Consider the following 25,006-nt stretch of genomic DNA (forward strand, 5'->3'; position numbering starts at 1 on the left):
CCAGAGCTGCACAAAGCCATGTTGATCTGAATACGAATGCAGTTTGACTCAAGTCCAGATTGAAACAGATCGAAATTGAACAGGATCCAGTGATGAGTGGTGCTTAAAGTCAGATTACAGATTTGGTTTAGAGGTTGATTACCAGTTTTTGTTGTCTGATCTGCTGTGTCTCTCTTTGTTATTACTGTGTGCGCAGCAGTAAGAGGATGTGAAGCAATGTTGAATGAAATCCAGATTGAGTACAGCAGAGGGAATTATGCACCGATCCAAAGGCGACGTACCGTATGTGAGACAGAGGAAAAATGCTGTGAATGCTGTATCGCACATGATAGAAAATCAGAACACACTTGAGCAATTACTCTTTTGTGCAACTTTCCTCTTTTCTATTCTAAACAGAGACTGGATTTTGTGGCCTTTGGGTTTGGAAATAAAACTAATTCAAAAGGGAACAGAAAACATCTAATTTATGCACAACTATTTGTTGTAAAAGGAGGTAGGAGAGCATATCAAATACAAAACATACAAGAGGCCAGATTTTGGCACAGGGAACATTACAACTGTACTAAAGAGAATTAGGGCAGGTTTGTTCATAGAGCAGCTTCCATTCACAGCACAGTTCAAAGTGCTTTATAGGCACAGTGCATTAAAAACACAATATCACTTGAAATCTAATTGAAATCATTCTGGCATAAGGATATGTCCCAGCTACAGTATTTTCTATTCCTCTTATTTTTCCTATTTTAATGCACTAAATATGTTCACTATAGAAAGTATTTGTATACTATATGTACTGTTATGTACATATGCTACTGTAACAGGTATTATGTCTTGCTGGAGGTACTCTTTGTGCAGAAAATCAAACTGCGTCACTGTCATAGGGCAAACCAGCAGTAGAGTGTGGATTGTTGTTGATCTGACCAACATGGAGGTCTGTCCCTGTAACCATGTGTAACTAATTTACAACCAATCTGGGTTCATGAACGTCCCGCTGGCTCAGTGGGATATGATGCCTGCAACATACTCTCAGTGTTGTAGATTGGACCCAGTTTAGTGGAAAATGTCATGTGCCTTCCAAACACTCTCTCCGCCTCTTTCTTGTGGTATTAGTGGACTTACCAACAGACTCAGAAGACACGATGCTGACAATGGACAACTGGAAATACAAATACAGTAGTACTATATTGAAATGTTGGACATAGCACATATCAATTCATCACCCCACGCATTTCCTCATTTCAGCTTTAACACAAAAGGGTAATTGGTTCCTGTGTTGCCAATGAAAGTTTATATTGAACAGAACTGCCCAATATGAGGGTATTTCCAATGACTATTGGATTGATTTACATCATTAGCACAGAATATGTTATTATATTAAATGGTGTGCCTGCATAGTATTCTCATTATTGTATTTTGGATTCCTTATTACTCTTTTTGCGCTTGTTTCTACATATTATACGGGGGGAAGCAGTGGCTTGATAGAGCGTTTGTCTATGAACTCTGGGGTTTGACTCGATCCATCCTAGCCACATGTCAAGGTGTCCTTGGACAAGACACCAAACCCCCATAGAGGGACCATCATCTGTATATAAGTATGACATCATATTGAGTAATTGCCACCTGGCGGTCAGAGCAGGGGGTGCCTTCTTTGAGTTGAATGTGAGCTGGGAACCACTCAAACACTGCATGGGCTGTAGAAATAAAATAGAATTGATTGATGGCTGTGCATATGAAATACATGTAGATAGATAGATAGATAGATAGATAGATAGATAGATAGATACACAGTATATATATATATATATATATATATATATATATATATATATATATATATATATATATATATATATATATATATGGTAAGTTATCTTTAGTTAGATCTAGTTAGATCTTTAGTCTGACATTCTCTGTATCACCAACACCATGCCCTAAAACATGTAGACCGTGCCTGACTACTCAACTGGAAATATGGAAGAGCCCAGCAGAAGGGGGCATGATTATGATTGTGGTTGGTGGCCCGTGAGCCATGAATCTGCATCAAAAGCACTACACTGAAATGCCTCACACATGTATAAGGGTAGAAGGAATACTTCAATAGATGAAAATTACATAAAATGTGACAAACTCACCAAGCTTGGAAATGAGAAATTACCAAAATAACCAAAATTTGAAATGCATTATAACAAACTTGAATCCAATTTGACTTCATCCTCTATTCCCTGAGAACCAAAAAAATGAACAGCCACCTGTCAGGCATAAAGGGAGTGTTTGGCATTCAAACATATATCCAATTCTTCCCCAATTTTCTCAACATTAGACCAAAATCTCAAGCTGTGCCTGAATTACTTTGGTGGCACACTGGTACCAAAGCCCGACAGCTCCGTGATCCTGGGCTGGTGGGGTAGAGAGCAGATGTGAAGTCTGAAAGTGATGTTAATGGATTCTGCCCTTGTTTCTGATCCCTCTTAGTGTGTTTCCATGGTCTGAATTACAAGTATTAATACGACTACAATAATATTTACAGCATCTCCTTCTGATCTGTATATGTCTGATGGTACAAATCTATGTACATAATTAGTCCTAACACTATTTTACAATTTAATTATTTTAAAAGATCTTCTTTAATTTGCAATATAATGATAAATTCTTAATGTCGTGATTTGTGTCATGGGCCCTTTACTATTCGAATGCAGCTAATTATCCCTCTCTGTGTGTTGAATTTATAGCCTTGAATATTAGATTTTCCATTATGCATGTTGTGGTGTGATGCTGTGTTCGGTACACAGTCACAGAGAAAGATAGCTGCGGCTGCAGGGAGCGTTTGTGCATCTGTGTAGTGAGCCAGTGTGGTAGTTAGGAAGTTTTTTGCTCTGGAAATGAAAAGCAGGCAAACAACGGATAACAAGCCCGGATATTTATATCTGCACTGCATAATTTCAGCTTCATAAATGTCATCTCCTTCAGACTCCTCTTCTTTCTTCCTTTGCCATCGCCCCATCATCTTCCTTGCGTGTCAACATCCTTAACGTTTTTCCTCTTTAACCTTTGTCTCTTAAACCTTTCTTACCTCCTCCTATCTCAGTCTTATACTCACATCTTCTCAGTTTATGTCCCGGAACATCTCTGTACCTACATTATACACATGCCTCGCACACACTCTGTCTTGCTTTTCCTTTTTCATTCTCCCTATCTCTTTTCATTCTGTGATTTAGGTCACTGACTGACTAAAAGACTACACACAGCTGGCCTATAAACCGTCCTGCCCTCGTCTCCAGTCCCCTCCCCTCACAAACACACACAGACACTATGATGAACTACAATCTGGCCTTGGCACTAACTGACACTGTCCTGAAACAAATTTGTTTATTTGGACCATCCTGTGTGCCTGTGCAGGACTACATCCTGACTCTCTTTCTCGATGTTATTATTTTTATCTGCGTTCATCCTCCATCTCATTTATCTTTATCATAGTTGTCCTCTATTATTTTCTTTATTACTTCCTTCTTCTTTATCTCTCTTGAGTATTTTCGTAGGCAAAACTCTGACCTGAATGAGTGTGTGTATGAAATAGAAATGTGAGTGTATGTTTGTGTATGTGACTCAGCTTCCTGCTCTTTTCTTATTTCAAAGATCTCCACTGGAGGTGTTTGATCTCTGGATGTCAGCTCCGTTTATTTGCCATTTTATTTGTCTTGTTTACTTTTCGTCTACTTCCAGCTGGAAAGATTCGGAGGAGTCACTATTTGTTGGTTGGATTTTGTGTTGTTCTTCTTTTTGTTTGCTTTACATCAGTGGAACAGCAGTAGGTCAACAATTTAGCGAACAAATTGCTCGTGCATGCAGGCTCTCCACTTTCATCTGGATCTAATAATGTGTCCACCAGATACAACACACAATCACACATTAATGTGTACACACTCGCTGAGGTATTCACATGCACAAGCACACACGCATAGATGCTTAATCACATAATCTCTACCCAAATAATTAATGACATCATTTTGGTGGGAGCTGCTACAATGCCAGCCAATTGGACACCAGAGGTAATATAGAGGAAGCGAGAGAAGAGGACAACAGTAACAAAAGACACCATACATGAAATAAATAGAGTGGGAGGTTGATGAAAAGATGTGAGAGACCACAGAGAGAGGGTGAAGGAAATAATAGAAGGTGTTGAAATGGAGAAACATTACAGAAACAAAGAGGCCGATGTGGGGGACAACCCTACTGACGTTCCCAAATGTTCATAAAATATACTACTGTATATATCAGTGAGCTAAAGCACAAATATTACCCACAATAAATTCATTGATGAGCATAAAACACAGAACAGACCTGCAAGAACAATGTCTGAATATACAGTTTCAAGTTCCAATGGCTAACATCACTTACTCATCCAGGCGAAACAAAGCAGCATCATACAAGTCCAATATTCACAGTGTTTAATTCCTGTTTGATCCCCTACCTGGCTGATGGGATCGTTGGGTCAGACAAGCATTTTATTTTTTATTATATTTGCACTATGTTTTCCAACATTATATCACTGCTCAGGGTGTTAATGTAGCTTGGTTTAGTTCAAACTATTAAAAATAAGAGAATAAGAGTTAGCAGTGGACGGTTTTAGCGTACTCTGTACTGTACTGTGTATTGTACTGTGTATTGTTTTGAAGTTTCGATCAAGTGGCGTCTTGTTTACTGCGTCCATTTATTTGGGCGACTGATAACACGTTATCAAGTTATATATTCTGTCACCTTTTTTAATATAATTTTTATGTTTCTTTTCTAAATTAACGCTGATTTTGTCTTGTCCCTGTCCTTGACATTAAAATGTAGAAAGTAGGAAGAGGTTACCATAGCAACAGCAGTCGCATTTTGGACTACGGAGACTTTTCATGTTGAAAACGCTATTTAAGAGTATTTCTACAAAAGTATCTGTCGTAGATGACTTTACCATGGCTTTACCACTTGCAGGCTTATGTTTTGACAAGTAATAAAGACAGGAGGAGAGGCAATTTGAAACAGAAAAGTGGTGAAGGTCTTCAGATGTGGTTGAAAAATCTTTGTCAGATGATCAGTTGATAATTGTTTGCAGAAGTAACCAGCTGAAATGGTTGAGAGTCATCCCCTCACCCCTCCTGAGTTTTCCTAATTTCCTCTTGCAGGGCAAACACCTGAAACCGTGTTCAAACTGAACTGGAATGAAACGACCTAAAATGAGCAAATTTAAATTGAATTCAAACATGACAAAGAATGAAGAGATGAAGAGGAGCTGAGGACGGAGAGTTTAATGTTGAAATAAGTAGCCAGCTGTAAAATCAACAGTTAGGGATCACAGGGGGAGAAGCGGCTCTACAGGAGGTTTTCACCTCTCTCCTTCCCATAATTCTTTCATCTTTTCATCAAGTAAAGCACGTCCCCGTGGAGAGCCAGGGCTTATTATTCATGCGCGCACCACGCTGCTTCAAATTCACACAATCACAACACGTGCCGGGCAGCTGCCGCCATATGCCATCCTCTGTGTGTGTGTGTGTGTGGAGAGAGAGGGGGGTTTCCCGCAAGTGGCTCTTCTGTCATTGACTGGCTGTCTGGGTGGCAGGAGATGTCTGCCTCTCTCTCTCTCTCTCACACCCACACACCCCATCCCACACTCACCCTCGCACTGTGTTGAATATGCATCGCTACTGCATCATTTCCAAACTGGACAGATGAGCAGCAGGCTAGTGGCCACCTGCTGGCCTGCCGCTCAGGATCACTCCGGGTTTTCTCGGGGGTTGTTAGGCGGGGGAAGCCGGTTTATAGGCAGCCTGTGGCTGCCCCCTCCCAACAACCCTCTACATAACCCCCCTGCGGGATGGATCAACAGAGAGGCAAAAGGCAGAGGGCAGCAAGCAATTAGAGCAGAGTGATATGTGAGATGGGACACGCGATGAGGACACAAAATGACCTTATCCGTAGAGATCCTTCCTCGTTTTGTATTCCTGTCTTCTTCTTTGTTTCCTGTCTCATTGCGTACACCCATGCATGTGTGTGTTCTCTGTAGCTTTCCTTTGTTGTTGTCTCTATCCACCTGTGTGTTCACCTCTTCCTTTCTCTTTCCCTCACACACATACAAAGCACAAGTAGCAGTAATCCACCAACCTCCATGTACTTTCTCAGCTCTCTCTCTCTTAAACACACACACTTTCACTGCTGTTCCCATGGAAAGCCACTCCAATAGAAAGCACCCAGGCCCCTACCTAGAGCCTCAAGGCAGCCTGCGAGGAGTCAGCCAGTTATTGATCCCTCAGTACATGAAGGCCATTTGACTGACCAAGCATGCTCACATTTGCATCCACAGACACACATGTACGCATGCATGCTGTAGCCAGTGTTACAAAAGCAGACCACTAAAACAGATATTAGTTTTGGCTTTACAAATGTGACTTATAATAAAACCCGCTCAACACACACTCTGTAGCCTTTAAAAATCACTATTGCATGTACAGTATAACAGTAAATGTGTCATTTCTGATGAAGGATAACATGCCTTCAACAACAGATATGTCACTTTATTTCTAAACAGTAATTGTTGTCAGATTTAAGGGATGACACATGAATGAAAATAAAAAACAAAGCTTGTAATGGGCTGATGTTTTCAGTTTTAGAAATGTAAGAACAGTGGTGCGATCATTCTGAGGAAATCCAGCATACAAACAAATATTAAAATGTTCCTCTCAGGAAGTGCCAGAAAACATCACACAATGAAGAAATGAATAATTCCCTGGGGGCATGTGAAAAGCCAGTTGACAGCATTTCAGATATTGTGCGTGACATACAGGAAATTGTATAAATGTTGTAGCGCTCCCTCAAGCTGAGCAGTTTTAAAAATGCAGATTAAATCCTGTTCTTCACCTCCTTTGATTTTATACGAATGAAAGGTTACAATTTGCCGTGCACTGGCACATCTTCTTAAACTGCATTCATATGGTCTGGTCAACAAAGGTCTGTAATTTCCATCAGCTTAAGCATGAAAAAACATGCACGGGCGTTATACAAAAACAGTTGATTTGCTTCATTTACTATGTAATTGTTTCCATTAGAAGCTTTTACTTCAGAATTAGTCAGCAGGTCTGAGAAGTTAGCAAAACATCTGGTCAATTCAATCCTGTTTAGAGAACAATATTAGATGTTCTGTTCATGTGAGCATAACAAGGCTATTAATGGATTGCAGAGCAGACGGCAGTAGAGTGGATCAGCAGCAGGATCCAGCTGTTCCTGACCCACATTACCTCAGCTAAACTGGGAATAAGATTTTCTCATTTGAATTAGGTCCACTCATTTCTGACTCTGCAGTGAGCTGTATTACAGGCTGCACATTAAATCATGAAATGAACTCTGGTCTGCAGTCAGAGTACATTTTTAGGTACCAGAAGTCTCATAAGGTACAGTGTGTATTTCAGATTTCTAACAGTTATGACAGTCAGTTATGTATTTGCATATGCACTGACAAAAAAATTAAAGGAAGACGAAGTATAGGATCAAGTCAGATAAACCTCTGGGAAATTAACTTGGTCAGTTAAGTTGCAGAGAGGATTGTTAATCAGTTTCAGCTGCTTTGGTGTTGATGAAATTAACAACAGGTGAAATAGAGGGGCAACAATAAGACGACCCCCAACACAGGAATGATTTAACTGGCAGAAGACAGACTTTGTGAGAGTGGCCGGAGGGCCAGGCCACCTCTTGTGGGCCCTGTGCTTACAGCTCGACAGCGTGGAGCTCCATTTGCCATTTGCCACAGAACACTAGAGTTGGCAGGTCTGAAACTGGGCCCCTCTGCTTTTCACAGGTGAGAGCAGGTTCACCCTGAACACATGTGACAGACATGAAAAAGTCTGCCGGTGGAGAACGTTATGCTGCCTGTTACGTCCTTTAGCATGACCTGTTTGGTTGTGGGTCAGTGATGGTCTAGAAAGGCATATCCATGGAGACCTCTAGAGGCTAGGGAACAGCACCCTGAGTGCCATTAGTTATCGAGATGAAATCCTTGGACCGACTGTCAGACGCTGCACTGCTGCATTGGGTCTTGGGGTGCTCCTGGTGACAACAATTGCCGACCTCATGTGGTTAGATTATGCTAGCAGTTCCTGGAAGATGAAGGAATTGATACCATTGACTAACCCCCATGCTCGCCTGACCTAAATCCAATAGAACACCTCTGGGATATTATGGTTTGGTCCATCCAATGCTGCCAGATTGCACCTCAGACTTCCCTGGAGCTCAGTGATGCCTTGGACCAGATCAGATTAATTGTTGACATGAAGTTCAAGGAGCTGCACTGCCCTGCCAGTGAAGCATGGTGGAGGTAGTCTTATGGTGTGGGTGTGTACAATTTATAGATAATGTGACTGCTGGATTGAGCATGTTTTTAGATATACCGTATATTATCTGCTCAGATTCAGCTAAATTCTAAACTCATTGGACAGCACTTCACAACAGCTGGAAGTGTGTTGTGAAAGCAACCCAAGACTTTTTAAGGCCAAGAAGTAGAATATTCTACAATGGCCACGTCAATCACCTATCCTGAATCCAATTTAACATATATCTAAATTGCTAAAGGCAAAATACCCTAAGAAGAACAGCTGCAGTAAAGAAGAATCTGACCATCGAGTTATTTCCATGGGCAAAGCCTTCAGGCAGTCATTACCTTTCAGCCAAGTATTGAAACTGACAGATTTTAGGCTTATATTGAATTGTATATCTATATCTTCTCTATATTTTTGAGGCACTAAAACTGGGGGGCAGTGAGTAATAATGGCTGTTATTCCTACACAGTAAAACCTGAGAGTCAACACTTAAAGCTAATTTTTATTGTTTCATTTCAAATCCATTATGGTGATGTGTCGCTTTCTAAACACTGTGCTGTTCTCATTAAAATACAGTTGGGATTAGATTAGGGGTTATCAAATACTTACTATATATATACACATATAGACTGTATTCAACTTAATTAATTATTTTTCTCCGTAATCCTGAAAAACCAAATCCAGCTCATTTCACATAATTAAAAGCGGGTATCCTGCATCATTTGGTGGTGTATGTTCTTCAGTGATTTCTCATTAGAATCTTTCCAGAAGAAGCTACAAATCAACAGATAATGTTTCAGCCGGCACTTAATGGTTGTTACTGTGAGTTCCCTTCTGTGGTCTGTATCTGCATCATCTTTTCCACTGGTAAATTAATGTGATATTGAATATACAGTATGTGAGCCTCAGTTGAATGTCCAGGGGTGAATATTCATTGTGCTTCTTTTAAAAGTGCAGTTTCTTCCATAAGTGTAAATAGCATATTTCTTGCGTGAATTGTGTGAAAACAAATGCAGGAGTTGGAGAAAAAAAAAGAACAACAAAGGGCCTAATTACGGCCTTGTGACATTTCTGGCGATGCTAGTTCTAATATAGCTCTCTTCTTTGATTAAAGCAGTGTGTAAATGAGCAGTGGGAGATTATTAATATATTAATGATATTATTGTAAGTGTTTCCTAATTTTCTTTTTTTTTTTTCAATTGTCCTTTCTTGAATTGCAGCATTCAGTGTGAAAACACTGTGTGAGCAAGAGAAAATCTCTACTACAGCCAGAAAACTCATTTTTCAGATTTCACGTTACCCTCAGCTTTTCCTCACTCCTTTTCCGTTTTCCCTCCACTCAACTCGCTTACCCTCTTTTCCTGGTCTCTTTCCTCCTCTTTCCCTTCCCATCATCCTCTCTCTCATGTCTGAGCCCCACAGGGTGCTGTAGTAACTGTCAGTCAGTTTCGTTTAGTGTTTATCGTCCATCCCGCTTCTCTGATCCATCATAAATATCTCTAAGTGGCACAGTACTCCCTCTTCGCTGTCACTCAGCACGCTGTCTATTAGATTTCCTCTTAAACCTAATTAATCTGACCAGTTACTCAGAATAAAAACAAAAGGTGGTCATAAAACAATTAGATACCGAATGTAAAATCCAATTAGCCTGTCATTAATAAACTGAAAGATTATAAAATAAAAGTTAAAACTGTAGGGTGCAATGGGAATTCTTTAAGATCTCAAGGTCTGTATTTATTCACAGTTAGTCGTTCAAAGTGTCAGTCGAAATAAACATGTTTAAAGCTAGAGACACTGACAATCCTTGGCTGTACTGGTGTTGACTGGGACTACACAATAGACAGTTAGCAGAGGTTTTAGTTGGGTTTGTCAGATTAATTTGCTATAAATGAATAGTTTATTAGCACATGTTGATCTTATACCTTAACCAAATAGAGTTGTGTTTTCACATTTACAAATGAGATACTGTGTACTGACAGTCTGGCTCTGTTTACGTCTCAACAAGTTTTTAAAAGGATCGGCATGCTCATCGAGTTTTCACATTCTGAAGTTATTACAGTTTCAATTTGGTGTAATTAACCGTCCATCTTCCAGAACAGAAATCTAAATTACTTCATGCCAGAAACTTTCCCCTGGTGGATTCACTGCCGTCTGGATTTTACTTGCCCTGATAGGCTAGAGGCTATTAATACCTCAAAGACTTTCAAGGACATACAGGGATTAAACTAGTTTTCAAATTCTGTGGTGTGGAATGGCAGAAATTTGTGATGTGAAATATGCTGTGTGTGTGTGTGTGTGTGTGTGTGTGTGTGTGTGTGTGTGTGTGTGTGTGTGTGTGAAGCACATTACTTTAAATAAAACCTGTATTAGTCAAAGTGTAAATGTGTTCTGTAACTTTCAATATTATCACATTAAATTATCCAAATGTAGCTAGTTTCTCAGCTAACCCTAAATCTTAATCTTATCAAGTTTTAAAACTATGAAATCTAAGTTAAGATGTGACCTATATATGTCCCTGTTGAAAGTAACGTTTTTTGTTCCCGCTCATCTGTCAGTTCTGGAGACATGGTATATAACAGGTTTTGAATAACTCAACATCACTCTCACACAGAGGGATGATGATAACAATGAAATTTAATTACTGCCACAATCATGAAACAATAAAACTGTGATCACCTTAGTGTGTTCATTTCTTCAGTTTCTGTGATTTTTGGACACTGAGGAACATGAAGAAATGCTTTGATTCAACTGAAACTTCAACCTGTCACCTCAACAACCACCTGTTCTGATGAAGATCTCTGCTTCAGGGGTCACGGTGACCCTTTGATTTCTGGCAAAGATAAAGAAAAAGTTATGATTACAAATAAATACCTGTGACACTGTTTCACGCACTGCCTATTCACAACTCGTCTAGACGTCCTCGCACTCTCCCGACATGCACCCATTCCAAATCCTGTTAACGCCACCAGCCTGCACCACAATAACCTACATTCCACAGTAATCACACTGACTGACGGAGGCGTGTGAGGGTGTCAGAGCCACGGTTTAAAAAAATAAATAAATACTAAAAAAAAAGCTGCTGCAAATCCTGGTACCAGAGCATGAGGGTGGAGGGAGCCTGCTGACACAGGGAGAGGAGAGAAGGGGAGGGAGAGGAGAGCTTTATTCTTTTGTGCATTTAAATCTTATTTGGAAAAGGAGGATATGCATTTTGGAGCACCATACTGCTGTGGCAGTGCTCCAAGTTTCCATCAGCTCTGAGAAAAGGCATCCAAACTGAGTGGGACACACACAGTCAAGAGCCACAGTTACTTAGATGTTGTCTCAAGGGATCTCAACAAGTGACATTTTGGTATAAATAATTATTATTTGTAAGAGATTGCGTTGCCAAAGACAGATTTCCAATTCATCCAAGCAAGGAACGATGAAAAAGTGATATCCTCAGGCTGGATTATTTCACCTCATAATTCTGTCACTGTAAGGACATTTGGTGCTCTGCTACCTGAGGAAACACACAATAACGCACACACAGCAGACACAGGAGGGATGTCTGTGCGCTCTCAGTCACGCAGCTCAGATCAGGCTGCTACTTGAGCGCCGATGCAGGCGTCCCCGGCTGACACGCCTTGTGTATCTCCTCCCATCAGCCACAGGAAGAAATCTTAATCAATTCGAGCCGTGTCATTGGAAAAACTGCACCGCCCAGCCGGCATTATGAACTGGTATTGAATGGGGAGCTGATGACTGAAAGTTGGAGGGATCTACATATTTGCATAATGTAATTTTTTCTCCCAAACACGTATCAGGAAATTGATCTGCCCATTTAGCCACGCGCAAATTAGTGGTAAATTGGGATGATTACCAGATTGCGCGAATGTCCCTAAACTACTGAAATGAATCAGGAGATGCAAAGAGCATAATATGGGACTACTGCAGCAAATATACTCAACGTATCCATATACATTTCCATGGATCTTTAAGTGTGAGTGTGTTTGTGTGTGTGTTTGTGTGTGTGTGTGTGTTTGTGTGCGTATTACTCATAGCTGATAATACGGGAGATGACGTCACTTTTACTAACAATTCAGAGCTTACATCACCAGACTGGAATATGTTGTGTTCATCTTGTCACACAGACATGTGATACAGCTTCTATATAAAAAGAAAAAAATATATATATACACATTGTGATGCCATTTGAAATTATAATGTCATTTTCCATTTTCAGTAAAGTTTCTAGGAATTTCTTTACTGTAATTCAACCAAATCCACCCACAGGTACATGGTTTGGTTTAGTTTTTAGTTTTTAATGTACACATGTTGCTGCGTCTCATTTTTAGGGACCAGTTGCACTGCTCTGTAGCCTGTGACCTCAGTGAACTGTGACAAACCTGCAGGGCTATTTTTTTAATATAACAAATCTTCAGATTGTGATGATGGCGTGATTGTGTAAGATACAGACTATTTCTTCGTCCTATTCCAGTTGTGGATATGGCTGCCGCCGCGGGTGCTGTGTTCCAGCCCTGCGCACCGGAGCCAACCATTATGAGGAAAGAGAGAGAGAGGGAGATGGACAGAGAGAGGCGGTAGAGATGCAAGCAGTAGGGGGAGGGGTAGAGAAAGGAGAGAGGAGGAGAGTGTGATTGTGTGTGTGGATGGATGGGTAGTAGCCTACCACCGGGCTGTGCTGCCACTGCTATAGAGGAGCACACATACGTAAAGACGCGCACACACACACACTGAAGGATAGTGTGTGAGCCAGCCAGCCAGTGTAAGTGTGTAAGCCATGTTGGATGTGAATGAACGGGAGGAGAGATGCTGCTGCCGCGCCGCTCCTAACGCTCAGACCTCCAGCTCCACAGACCACAGCGGGTAGATGCCAACTCTCCAGGCCGACGGAGAGACGGGGGAGCCTGGGGGAAGGTGTCGGGCGGTGCCGGCGGTCCTGGAACTGGCCACATAGCCGGAACGAGGGAGTGAGAGAAGTAACGGGGAGAAGGGAAGGCGCACTCGAGAGTGAAAGAGAGGGAATAGGCAGAGGTGGAAGAGGGAGAAAGGAGGGGAGAGACAGAGAAAGGAAGAGACTAAATGGCTGCACCGCTACCGGGCTTCACCCCGCTCCTGCTCTCGTCTCTGGCACTCCACCTGCTTCTCCTCGGCCCTTTGTTCGCCCTCACCCCGGGGACGGGGAATACAGGTGGGGCATCCAACCGATACACTCTGGGCCTCTGCTATCGAGACGCCGGTAAAGTGAACCAGCAGCAGCAGCAGCAGCAGCAGTGCGAGGAAGCAGGGGAGTCGCCGTGGGGCAGCTGGTATCTACGCCCAAGCAGGTGGACCGTAGTGCAGACAGAGACTGAAGGATGCACTGGAGGACAGCATGCAGTAGGGACGCTGGGAGGATACTACCGGTATGGGGTGAAGGAGACAGAGAGACTGGAAGGGGTCGGGACGGTCTGGAGGAGTGCAGACGCACCTCCGGCACGTCCTCCTCCTCTCCGCCCAGGTATTCGGAACAGGTCGAGCTCAGATGGTGCGGACTCAGGAGAGGCAGCGGACAAATGGAGGATTAGGAGAAAGGGCGTTGTTTCACCTCCCGCTTCACCTGTTTTCACCTCCTCGTCGGTTCAAAACATCAAAAAATTGGCAGTACAAAGGACTAGAGCGTGCGCGCAACGGTGGCTGGCGTCAAGGCCACACCTCGCCAAACGTGGCGCCGCCAGTGCCTTTGTGCACGCCTCTGGTCTGTGCAGGGCACCCGGAAGTGGAGGACGGAGAGGGGGAGAGATCTGGGTGAGGGCTTGTGAGGTGAGGAGACTCTTTAATACGTGGTGCTCCCTGATATCCAAGCGTCTCTTCAGGTCAAGCCCCAGCACACAAGCCTTCTCTGCGGCCAACAACCCCCCAGCTGGCCCCTTGCCAACTGGTGTGTCTTGTTATAGTCATCCACTTTTTGGATACGTTTCACCACAAGATGCGGCTTTAAACTCCACCTTCACGTTTCATCCCAGTTTCACCAACAAGTCAGAGTATATCCACACATCAGAGCTGGACCACTTCTGTCATTTCTCGCCCCAGACCTGCTGCACAGATTTATTCCATCCACATCCACGTTACAGGAACGGCGACAACAAGGTTTGGGATGCTGATAGGGGCTCGGCCAGCGTGGACAGGTGGGCTGGTAATTGTTCTCATTTGGGTAGGCACAATGTTATCGACCCAAGCAGCGGCAGAGAGGGGGGTGACGGTGGCTGTTTGACTGGGAGCGTTAGCAGCAAGGAGAAGGAGAGGGGGGCGAGGAGTCGGGGAGATGAGGAGGAGGGGAGGGGAGCTCACAGATGTAGTGCGGTGATTAACCCCGGTACCAAGGCGCGCCTAGGCTGTTTTGGATCTCCTCTCTGTGATGCGAAACCAAGATATAACCATGCCAGAAATCTGGATGAGAGATGGGAGAGTGATGAGAGGAGAGAGGGAGAGGGTGGAAGAGGAGGAGGGGGGAACCAACGCAACAAACACATTAATTTATCTAATTATCCGGATAATGATTTGGCTTTTCCGATTCTGACTCTCATACGTAGGGCTGATAATAAGATTCGACAGGGGAAATCAGCACCAGAAACCAGAGGGCAGAGCAGTCAAACCCGGGGAGACAGAAGGGAGGTTCCCGGTGGTTTCTTTGGTTGTTTGGACAAGATAGAAATGGGGGATGGATGTTTAGCAGCGTTTATGGTCCCTGAGGGAGGTATAGCTCAGAGGAATCCCCCTTTCCAATTTACCCGCATCAGCATCAGTGAGACCCCCGGCCAACGTTTTCTGTCCAGTAGTGGCGCCATTCCTGAAATGACTTCAAAATGTCCTGGCACAGCGCTCAGTGCGCCCACTCAGACACACACAGGCGCTTATGCAGAAAGTGTAAAACTATCCAAGCCACCCCGTCCATCTGTTGAAAAAGTAAAAGCAACTCTCGAGACAGAGTCTGACGGTGACTCAGGCTTTTTCTCCCCTGCTAAGTTTCCCGTTCCATCTCTAAGTGTTGTGTCAGCCGCGTCTCGCTCTGCAAACGCAATTAAACGTCTCACTCAGTGGGATCGCACGACAACAAAACACCCCTCGTTTTTCTCACAAATTAACCTGACCACATCGCATAATCACTCACCACTAGTGGAGGATGTGATTTCAGCACGAAGGACAGCTCCGCTAGACTCTCGGCGCGTATTTCTGTGGCGCAACTTCAACACAAACAGTAATAACAACAACAACGAAGAACAGGGAAGCGAGGAAATTCATGCATATAGTCATGAATCTGAAATAGAAAAATTGCAATGGCATGGTCAGACACAGCAGCGAGACTTGTGGGAGAGCGCTTTACAAGAGATGGTCCACACACGCTGCGCTGACAGCATTTCCACCGACTGTTCAGCCACCGAGCGGGGGGACCGAGCACATATGCAATTAAAATCCGGTAAGCAAGTGCCATTAGAGGCGGAAGGTGTCAGACAGTCACACAGGCAGCAGATGGGGGCCGAGGGAGAAAGGAAGAGGGATGGAGAGAGGGATGGCCAGGGTTTGGAGGGGTCCGCTGATGTTGCTGCTGCTGCTGCTGCTGCTGCTGCTGGGGGAGGAAAATTACAGGTGGGGGAGGGCGAGAGAGAGGCACGACTGGTGGGAGGCAGAGAACCAGGAGGGAAAGTGGAGGAGGAGGTGGAGAGGGAAAGGGGAATAACAAAGGCAAACCAGGCAGAGGATAGAGAGGCAGAAGGAGGGAAGGGTCAGGGTAGGGGCAGTAGCACCACCATCACACAGCCAGACAGCAAAAGAGGGAAGAAAGAGAATCAAGCTGTGGAAAGCCATGAGGGAGCAGAGGGGGGTGAAAGGGAGGTGCAAGTGAAGGAGGAGGAGGAGGAGGGGAGGCACAGTTCAAGGGGAGAGAGGAGCCTGGAACAGCTGATAATAGTAGCAGATGATGGAACCTCACAGGGAGAAAGGGAGAAGAGGATCTCGATGCCATGGTCTCGCTCTCGACGTGCAGCCAACAGACATCCCCATTTCTCCCAGTACAACTACCAAGTACAAGTAGCTGAAAATCAGCCATCTGGGACCTCAGTCATTGTCATGTCTGGCTCAGACCCTGATGCAGGTGATGCAGGCAGGTTGAGCTACACTATGGCGCCGCTCATGAACAGTAGATCATCTGATTATTTCCACATCCACCCAGATACAGGTCTTATCACCACCACTCAGGTCCTTGACAGAGAACACATGGATCAACATTACTTTCGAGTCACAGCAACCGATTACGGCTCACCTCGCCTCTCTGGCACCACAATGGTAGCTATTACTGTTGCAGACCGGAATGATCATTCTCCTATATTTGAGCAGACAGAGTACAGGGAGACGATCAGGGAGAATGTAGAGGAAGGATATCCCATCTTACAGCTGAGAGCAACGGATTCAGACTCCCCCTCCAACGCCAATATTCGTTACCGTTTTGTTGGTGACACAGCTGCAATGGCCCGAGCAGCGTTTGAAATTGACCCGCGCTCTGGCCTCATTACAACTCGTGGAGCGGTGGACCGGGAAACCAATGAGCACTATACTCTTCAGGTGGAGGCCAGTGACCAGGGGAAGGATCCAGGACCACGCTCCGCCACTGTCAAAGTTTTCATCACTGTTCTCGATGAAAACGATAATGTGCCGCAGTTTAGTGAAAAACGCTATGTGGTGGCAGTAAAAGAGGATGTGAGGCCTCACTCTGAGATCCTCCGTGTAAGCGCCACAGACCGGGACAAGGACAGCAATGCTGCAGTTCACTATAACATCATCAGTGGTAACAGCCGTGGACAGTTTTCCATCGACAGTGTCACAGGTGAGATCCAGGTGGTAGCACCATTAGACTATGAGGCTGAACGGGAATACACACTCCGTGTTCGTGCGCAGGACAATGGCCGGCCACCTCTCTCAAACAACACTGGGATTGTTAGCGTACAAGTGACGGATGTCAATGATAACCCACCGATATTTGTCTCCACACCATTCCAGGCATCTGTGCTTGAGAGTGCTCCAATTGGTAGTTCCATCCTCCACATCCAGGCCATTGATACAGACTCTGGAGATAATGCCCGCCTGGAGTACAGATTAACTGGCACCAGCTCTGACACACCATTCATTATCAATTCTGCAACAGGCTGGGTCACTGTCAAATCCATTCTTGACAGAGAATCTGTAGAGCACTATTTCTTTGGCGTGGAGGCCAGGGATTATGGCATGCCACCCCTTTCTGCTACAGCAAGTGTTACTATTACAGTGATGGATGTTAATGACAACCGCCCTGAGTTCCTGCAAAAGGAGTACTATGCTCGCCTGAATGAGGACGCTGCAGTTGGTACCAGTGTAGTGTCTGTCACAGCTGTGGACCGCGATGTCAACAGTGCAGTGACCTATCAGATAACAGGAGGAAACACTAGAAACCGCTTTGCCATCAGCACAGCAGGGGGGGCTGGACTTCTCTCATTAGCCCTTCCACTGGATTACAAACAAGAGCGGCGTTACGTCCTTACAGTCACTGCCTCAGACCGCACCCTCCATGACACCTGTCAGGTGCACATCAACATCACCGATGCTAACACACATCGACCTGTATTCCAGAGTGCCCACTACTCTGTTAGTGTGAATGAGGACCGGCCACCTGGCAGCACTGTTGTTGTGATCAGTGCTACAGATGATGATGTGGGGGAAAATGCTCGAATTACATATTTCCTCGAGGACAATATCCCACAATTCCGCATAGACCCCGCCACAGGGGCTATAACACTCCAGGCAGAGCTCGACTACGAGGACCAAATGACCTACACTTTGGCTATAACAGCTAAGGACAATGGCATACCCCAGAAGTCAGACACCACATATGTTGAGGTGAATGTGAATGATGTGAATGACAATGCACCTCAATTCCTCAGCCCCAGATATCAGGGCACAGTGAGTGAAGATGCCCCTCCCTTCACCAGTGTCCTCCAAATCTCAGCCACTGACCGTGATGCACACGCCAATGGTCGTGTTCAGTACACCTTCCAAAACGGTGAAGATGGTGATGGCGATTTTACCATCGAACCTACATCTGGCATTGTGCGAACCGTTCGCCGCTTGGACCGTGAGAGTGTGCCATTCTATGAGCTCACTGCTTATGCCGTAGACCGTGGCATTCCTCCTCAGCGAACACCTGTCCACATCCAGGTGACAGTTCTCGATGTGAACGACAATGCCCCCGTCTTTCCTGCTGATGACTTTGAAGTTCTAGTGAAGGAAAACAGTGCTGTAGGTTCTGTGGTAGCCCAGATCACAGCCACTGACCCGGACGAGGGTGCCAACGCTCAGATCATGTACCAAATCGTGGAGGGCAACATTCCTGAAATCTTCCAGATGGACATCTTTTCTGGGGAGCTCACTTCACTCATTGATCTCGACTATGAGGCTCGGAATGAGTACGTCATTGTAGTCCAGGCCACCTCAGCACCGCTAGTCAGCCGAGCCACTGTGCGCATTCGATTGGTGGACCAGAATGACAACCGACCCACTCTGCAGGACTTCCAAATAATTTTCAACAACTTTGTGTCCAATCGGTCAAACAGCTTCCCCAGTGGGGTAATTGGGAGGGTACCTGCCCATGATCCTGATGTGTCAGACAGGCTGTACTACACCATCGACAGGGGGAACGAGCTTCACCTGCTGCTCCTGAATCACACCAGTGGAGAGATACGACTGAGCCGAAAACTGGATAACAACAGGCCGCTGGTGGCTCCCATGCTGATCACCGTCACGGGTAAGAGACCATGGCGGGAAAAAAATGAGAGGAAAGGATGAGTGTGTGTGTGGGTGTGGTGTATATTCCCCTGTAGCTTTATTCACTGTAACAAATACTGTGAAAAGAAGGACTCAGACTCTACAGGTTTGTGTATGAGTGAAAAAGGGGGGTGATAAGGCGGCTGAGCTGTGAGCATTGCTTCTCCTTTTTCCTTTTGTCTGCTTCTCTTGACTTGTGTGCATGAAGGAATGAGTTTGTCTTTTAAAACTTGAACTGGGCCTTTTGAAACAGCTGATTGCGTATTAGTTTGAACCACTGTGAAAGAAAACCGATTGAATGAGTGGGAGGGAGAGAAACCAAGGAAATTGGATTTGTTTCCTGTGTCTCAGACATCTGTTACCTGTACCTGAGTCCCTGAAGGAGAAGGCTCATGGGAGAAAATGTGAGTGTTTGTGTTCATGATAAAAAGACAGTGACAGAGCTGTTACTCAAGCATGCGTTTAAAACAACTGGGAAATTGATGCTTATCAGTTTAAGAAAGTCTGAAAGTGTAGAAGAGGTGAGAAGTGTTTGAAGAATGGGTGAGGAGAAAAAAAGTTATGATTTGTGATCAGAAAACCTGACATAGAAGGAAGATAACAGTATGAGGAGAAATAGATTTAATTAATATTTGAAGACACTTCTGTTTACATCAGATAACGGTTGGTAATTATTATCAGATTTTCCATATTAAATTCTTAGTCAGAAAATGATTGGAAGTGTTATTATGGCTGATCAGTGTAAGGTATGGGAGACAAAATCCACAATGCTGCATCTGTGCAAAACAAGCTATTATATAGATCATGTTATGCACTGAGAAATAACCCTAATAACACCACCTGGTGGTTTAATCCAGCTGTTATGGACAGGAATCAGCATAGGAAATAATGTTAATGTCTGCTATGATTGACAGGTGTCAGAACACATCAATGTAATGGCTGATCTGTGCATTTCTTTACCTTCTGTTTGGAGGTAATGCCTACAACACAACAATATAATCATCTGTATTTGTGACATCCAAAGGAAACATGTATTTGAGAAACAGTATTTTGACTTTTGTTTTTATATGCCTTTGTTTAGTTCTTTGCATTTTCCAGCTTTGGCTTCAGGATAAGGATTTCCTAAAAGCTTTACAAACCTCTTTGCTGTCAGTGATCAAAGCCTTAGAAACTGAATAAGGGGGGAAGGAGAGCACTATTGTGGCTTTGAAGGCCCAGTTAGTGTTGTGTTTGTATTCTGTCAGAAAGCTTTAATGGAGCAGCACTGCCTTGGGAGTGTGTGTGACCTGCTACCCTATTTACACTGCTTTCATACCGGCTCACTGGTGACGACACAGGCTTATACATATTCATTCTAGTGTCATTTTGGATGAGTGAGTGAGACAGTGATTGAAGTAGTGGATGAAAGAGGAAGTGGAAGTGAAAGAAATGACTGAGTGAGTGAACAGTTAAAGGGTGAGTGAGTAAATGAGTGCGTTTCAGACTTACAAAGTGAATAATAAAGTGTTTGAATGATCAAATGACGGATGTTAACAAATGAGTTTACTCTGTGAGTGAGTGAATAAACAAGCGAGTGAGTGAATTAACTGCGAGAGAAAATGAGTGTGAGCGTTTATATGTCACAGTAAATGGTACGGGATGACTGGGGGAACACATGAATGAGTGAAGGAGTCAGTGAGTAAGTCAAGAAAATGAATGCATATATGAGCGAGTGAGTATGTTTGTGACTGAGTGAGTACTGTGGCAATTAAATGAGTGTGCGAGTGAGCAATAGAAGGAGTAGGTGAGTTCCTTAATGAGTTAAACAATTACAAAGGAAACAATGACGAAAGAGATGGCATGAATAAGAAAAGTGCTGTTAGGGTGGACTATGAGTGGATGAGAGAGTGAACAAAATAAGTTATTAAAGGCAGCAGTGAAGGAGTGAGAACTACATTTGTATGTACTGTACGTATGAATGTGCCTCTTCCACTGTTCAGTTGAACCATATGAGTAGATTCATTTCCAATTTTCTGTCTTTCTCTCTCACTGTGGAAAGTATTTCTCTGTCTCTCCGTTGCCCCAGGATTTGACGGTGATGAGGTTATAATGAAACAACAGTGAGTCGGAGTCAAGCTCGGAGCAAACTGTCACTTTCATTGTGTGCTGTGTGTTATCTGTGACTACGAGTCCCTCCTCCACCCTTCACTTCCTTCCACTCCTTTTCCTCAATCCATCAGATTTTCTTTTTCTTCTTCTTCTTCTTTCACCATCTATGCCTTGTTTGTCTGCCTCTTTTCCTCTTTTGATATTTAGCAACCCATCCTTCTCTCCTTCAACTCTGTCCCTCAATATTTCCCTGTGACCCTCACTCTCATGGGCAGTCTCTTTCCTACACCACTTTCTTTTCAACTCCTTCCTCCAATCCTCTTTTCTTCTTTCTTCTCATCATCATTCATCTGCGTATCTGTGTGTGTGTAATTCAAATGCATTTCTGCAGGCGTGTGCGTGCTGCATTTGTATGTACCGGATTGTTTGAACAATGTTTTATTGTAGCTGAAAGACTTTTCTGTGTGTATTTGCCTTATTTGTGTTTGCACATAGTAGTTTCTGTGTGCACATCCGTTCATAAGTGATAAGCTTGTGTGAGCGTGTGTGTGTGTGTGTATTCTCAGGTGGCTCAAAGCATTGCACTTGAGAGTGTATTTGTGCCTTCTCAATGAATAATATCTATGCATGCCAGAGAGCGTTGGGGCTACACTCCTCCTCTGCTGTCTTTCTTTGCTTGTCTTCCTGCCTTACTTCCTCACTCTTTCACACTTCCAGATAGAGTTCCTCTCCTCTCTACTTTCTCTGTCTCTTTTTTTTCTCCCATTCTCTCTGTGACAGTTAGTTTCAGACTATTGATTCTCAGGATGATTCTCCTATTTATGGTGCACAGAGATTAAACGCTGTATCCATTGTCTTGCCAGCAGTTTAAGCGCACACACAAATTTGCACAATGGCTTTGGGGTCTACTGGCTGAGGCAAGTAAAGGGAAAACACCAGTTTAGCTTGGCATCCTAAACAGTATCAGCTCAAGGTGCCTTTGAGCAAAGCAACCCCTGACAATTCCAGTGGCCAGCAGCAAAGACTGAACTCCCAGTTGTGAATGTGTGTAGCAGTTTGAATGCAGAGTAGGGCTTTGCTGTAATTGAGAATGTGTGCCTAACTAGACCTCCCTTGGTAAGTGAAGGTCAAAACAAAGACATGCCAACATGTTACAACAGTTTTGTTGAGTTGGTCTTTTTCACATGAAATATTTTGATATGTCACAGCGGAAAAAAAGCACAGTAAGAAAATGAACGTCCATTCAGCAGCTTCCGTTTCGGGTTTGTGGTGTTGTGCTTGTTGGCTAACCGTGTGGGACACTTTCCAGGTCTGTTTGATTAAACAAGAAACATTAATTAATAATGCTGTAAATCAATAAATACTTGAGCCTAACGTGAGACAGTGTGGGAGATTTTAATATCTTTGTTTAATTGGTCTCCTCTACCACACAACTGAGGCCATGCAGAGATATGTGCAGAGAATTAGTCTAATTGTCAGGCAGCGGTGTAAGAAAATATCAGTATACTTGAGAAATGCAATCTCGTGTTTTGTCATGCTGTATCAAATCACAAATACACTGTGTTAATTTTAATTTAGAGTTTACAGGGAAAGATTTGTGCCTGTGTTTTGTTAAATTCTCCAATTACTTGATGATAGTGTTGTAATTTATGCAAACGCAAATCCTCATAGCTCTGATTGAAGAAAAAAAGGAAACTTTTTTGCTCAGATATTAAACGTTTAGTAGTGTGTTTTTTTAATACTATGATCATTTTCACAAAATTAGATTAGAAAAAATTGCAATAATACACTTACTGCATCGCAATAAATATTGAGTCGTAACCTCTGTATCATAATACATATCGTATCGCCAAAGTCTTGCCAATACAGAACCCCTCATCCTACTATGGCTGTAGACGCTGTGCAGTGTCTGATCGTGATTCAGTTTAACTAAACATTAAACTGCATCATCTGCATTTTGACACTACACTACCTACAAGAGTATTCATGCATAGTCATTGAGCATATCTTTGTGTTTTTGAGGTCTGAGTATTGTTAGGCCTCAAAAATAAATAATGATACAGTAGTAATTATAATTAAATGTGGTTTTGACTGGTACCTTAGATTAGAGCTTGATGCTTTAACAAAGACTAATCAAAAGAGCTTGTATGCATCTGTTGGTGAAATCTAAATTTTGCAGACTGTGATGCAAGTCTGAGACTCTGTAAGTTCACATGGTCCTTTTACTGGGTTACTGTACTGTGTGTCATTGCTAACTGTGATGCAGTTCATTGCACCATAAATTCACTTACAGAACATATAGGTCAATGCACTGATGTTAACTACAACAGAACTGTATCAGTGAATTTCTGGGTGAGCACCCAAGGCTTCACGTATAAGACAATTACTGCATTTGCATGCGAGTCAGCTGAGAAAGGTCAGCACCCAGGAGCATATGTTCTCATTTCAAATAAAAAAGTGTTTTTACCAAGTATTATAAGCATGAGAGTAGCATCAGTGCACATTACTATTACTTAGAAGTTAGATTACAGATATTAATTGTCTACAGTGATTAAAACAAAGCATAATTTATACATTTTAAAACAAACACACACTGTAGGAAAAGTGAAGTGAAAGCAGAAAAGAAATGTCATGAACTTGTTTGAATGTCATGTTGCGATGAAAACATGGTTTGGCCCCTGAACTCCGGAAAGCCTCACGGGCTTAGTTTCACCTCCAAAGTAAAGCGTTTTATATAATAGACCTTTCAAAAGCCGTGTGTTTTTGTGTGTATTGATTTCTTTACTCAGACCTAAGGGAGCCTGCAACACATGAGAGACAGAGAATTAGTTAGTAGTGCCAACAATACTAATTATTTAATATATGTGTATTTTACAGACCTGTACATAGTAGTTGGCACATAACAGTCCGTATTCAATATTTACTTACTTATACTTTTAAAATCGTACTTTGTAAGAGACATTTAAGAGATATTAAAAATCAACCATAAAATGTTTAAAACTCTAAGTAGTTTTGTGCAGATGTTATGTAACAGTATTTTATGTCGATACAACAATTATGGCTTTTAAAAAAGATGCTTTCATTAAAAGGTACTTCTATCAACAGCCAGTTCTACAATTGACAGCACATTAATACCAAAACCAGCCCCGTTAGTATTTCCGTCCTAATACAGCTAGTGTGCTACAGCTACCATTACGGCTATTAGGTCATAATTTCAACAATACTTTGGAACAGCTATACACAATTATGCCTGCCAACAGAACTCTATGATGCATTGTACAAACTACTGCAGTTTTTTCTAGCATAAGCAGAGCCTTCGTCTGCTTCGTCTTATGATATTATACCTAAACCATCAAGGCTGACTTTAACCTAACAAAGTTTTTACAGAGGATCAAGAGAAAGTGTACAAAATGAGCTCACTCTGCAAAAACGCTATGACCTACATATTCTGTACATAGTGGCCAACCAGTACAGAGAAACTCACCAGCCCATTAGAATCCATTAGATGTACTCTGCACTTCTTCATCCTGTCAGGGCCACGGTGTGTCTACCACCCATCAGGAGCTAAATAGTTCAGGCCAAGCAGAGAGAGTCATGGAGTCTGACACAGTTTCCTTCTGCTCTGAGGTACAGGAGCCAGATGGCAGGTTTCTCCACAGTATAGTTAGTGTCCTGTAACCATGATCTGTGACCTAAACCTATCAGTGTGTTCCTGAGAAAAAAAGACAGTATTTAGTAACATC

At 43.1% G+C, this 25,006-nt stretch overlaps 1 protein-coding gene across 1 annotated transcript in view; it reads left to right on the plus strand.

Moving 5' to 3' along the window:
- The first annotated feature begins 13,427 nt into the window (after positions 1-13,427).
- Positions 13,428-25,006, plus strand: part of celsr3 (cadherin, EGF LAG seven-pass G-type receptor 3) — an 87,159-nt gene continuing 75,580 nt past the window's right edge. The window contains exon 1 of the mRNA XM_026367600.1: positions 13,428-19,155. Within this exon, the coding sequence (XP_026223385.1) occupies positions 13,428-19,155 (5,728 nt within the window). The remainder of the gene's footprint in view (positions 19,156-25,006) is intronic.

This window comes from Anabas testudineus, chromosome 7, assembly GCF_900324465.2.
Source record: "Anabas testudineus chromosome 7, fAnaTes1.2, whole genome shotgun sequence".
NCBI lineage: Eukaryota > Metazoa > Chordata > Actinopteri > Anabantiformes > Anabantidae > Anabas > Anabas testudineus.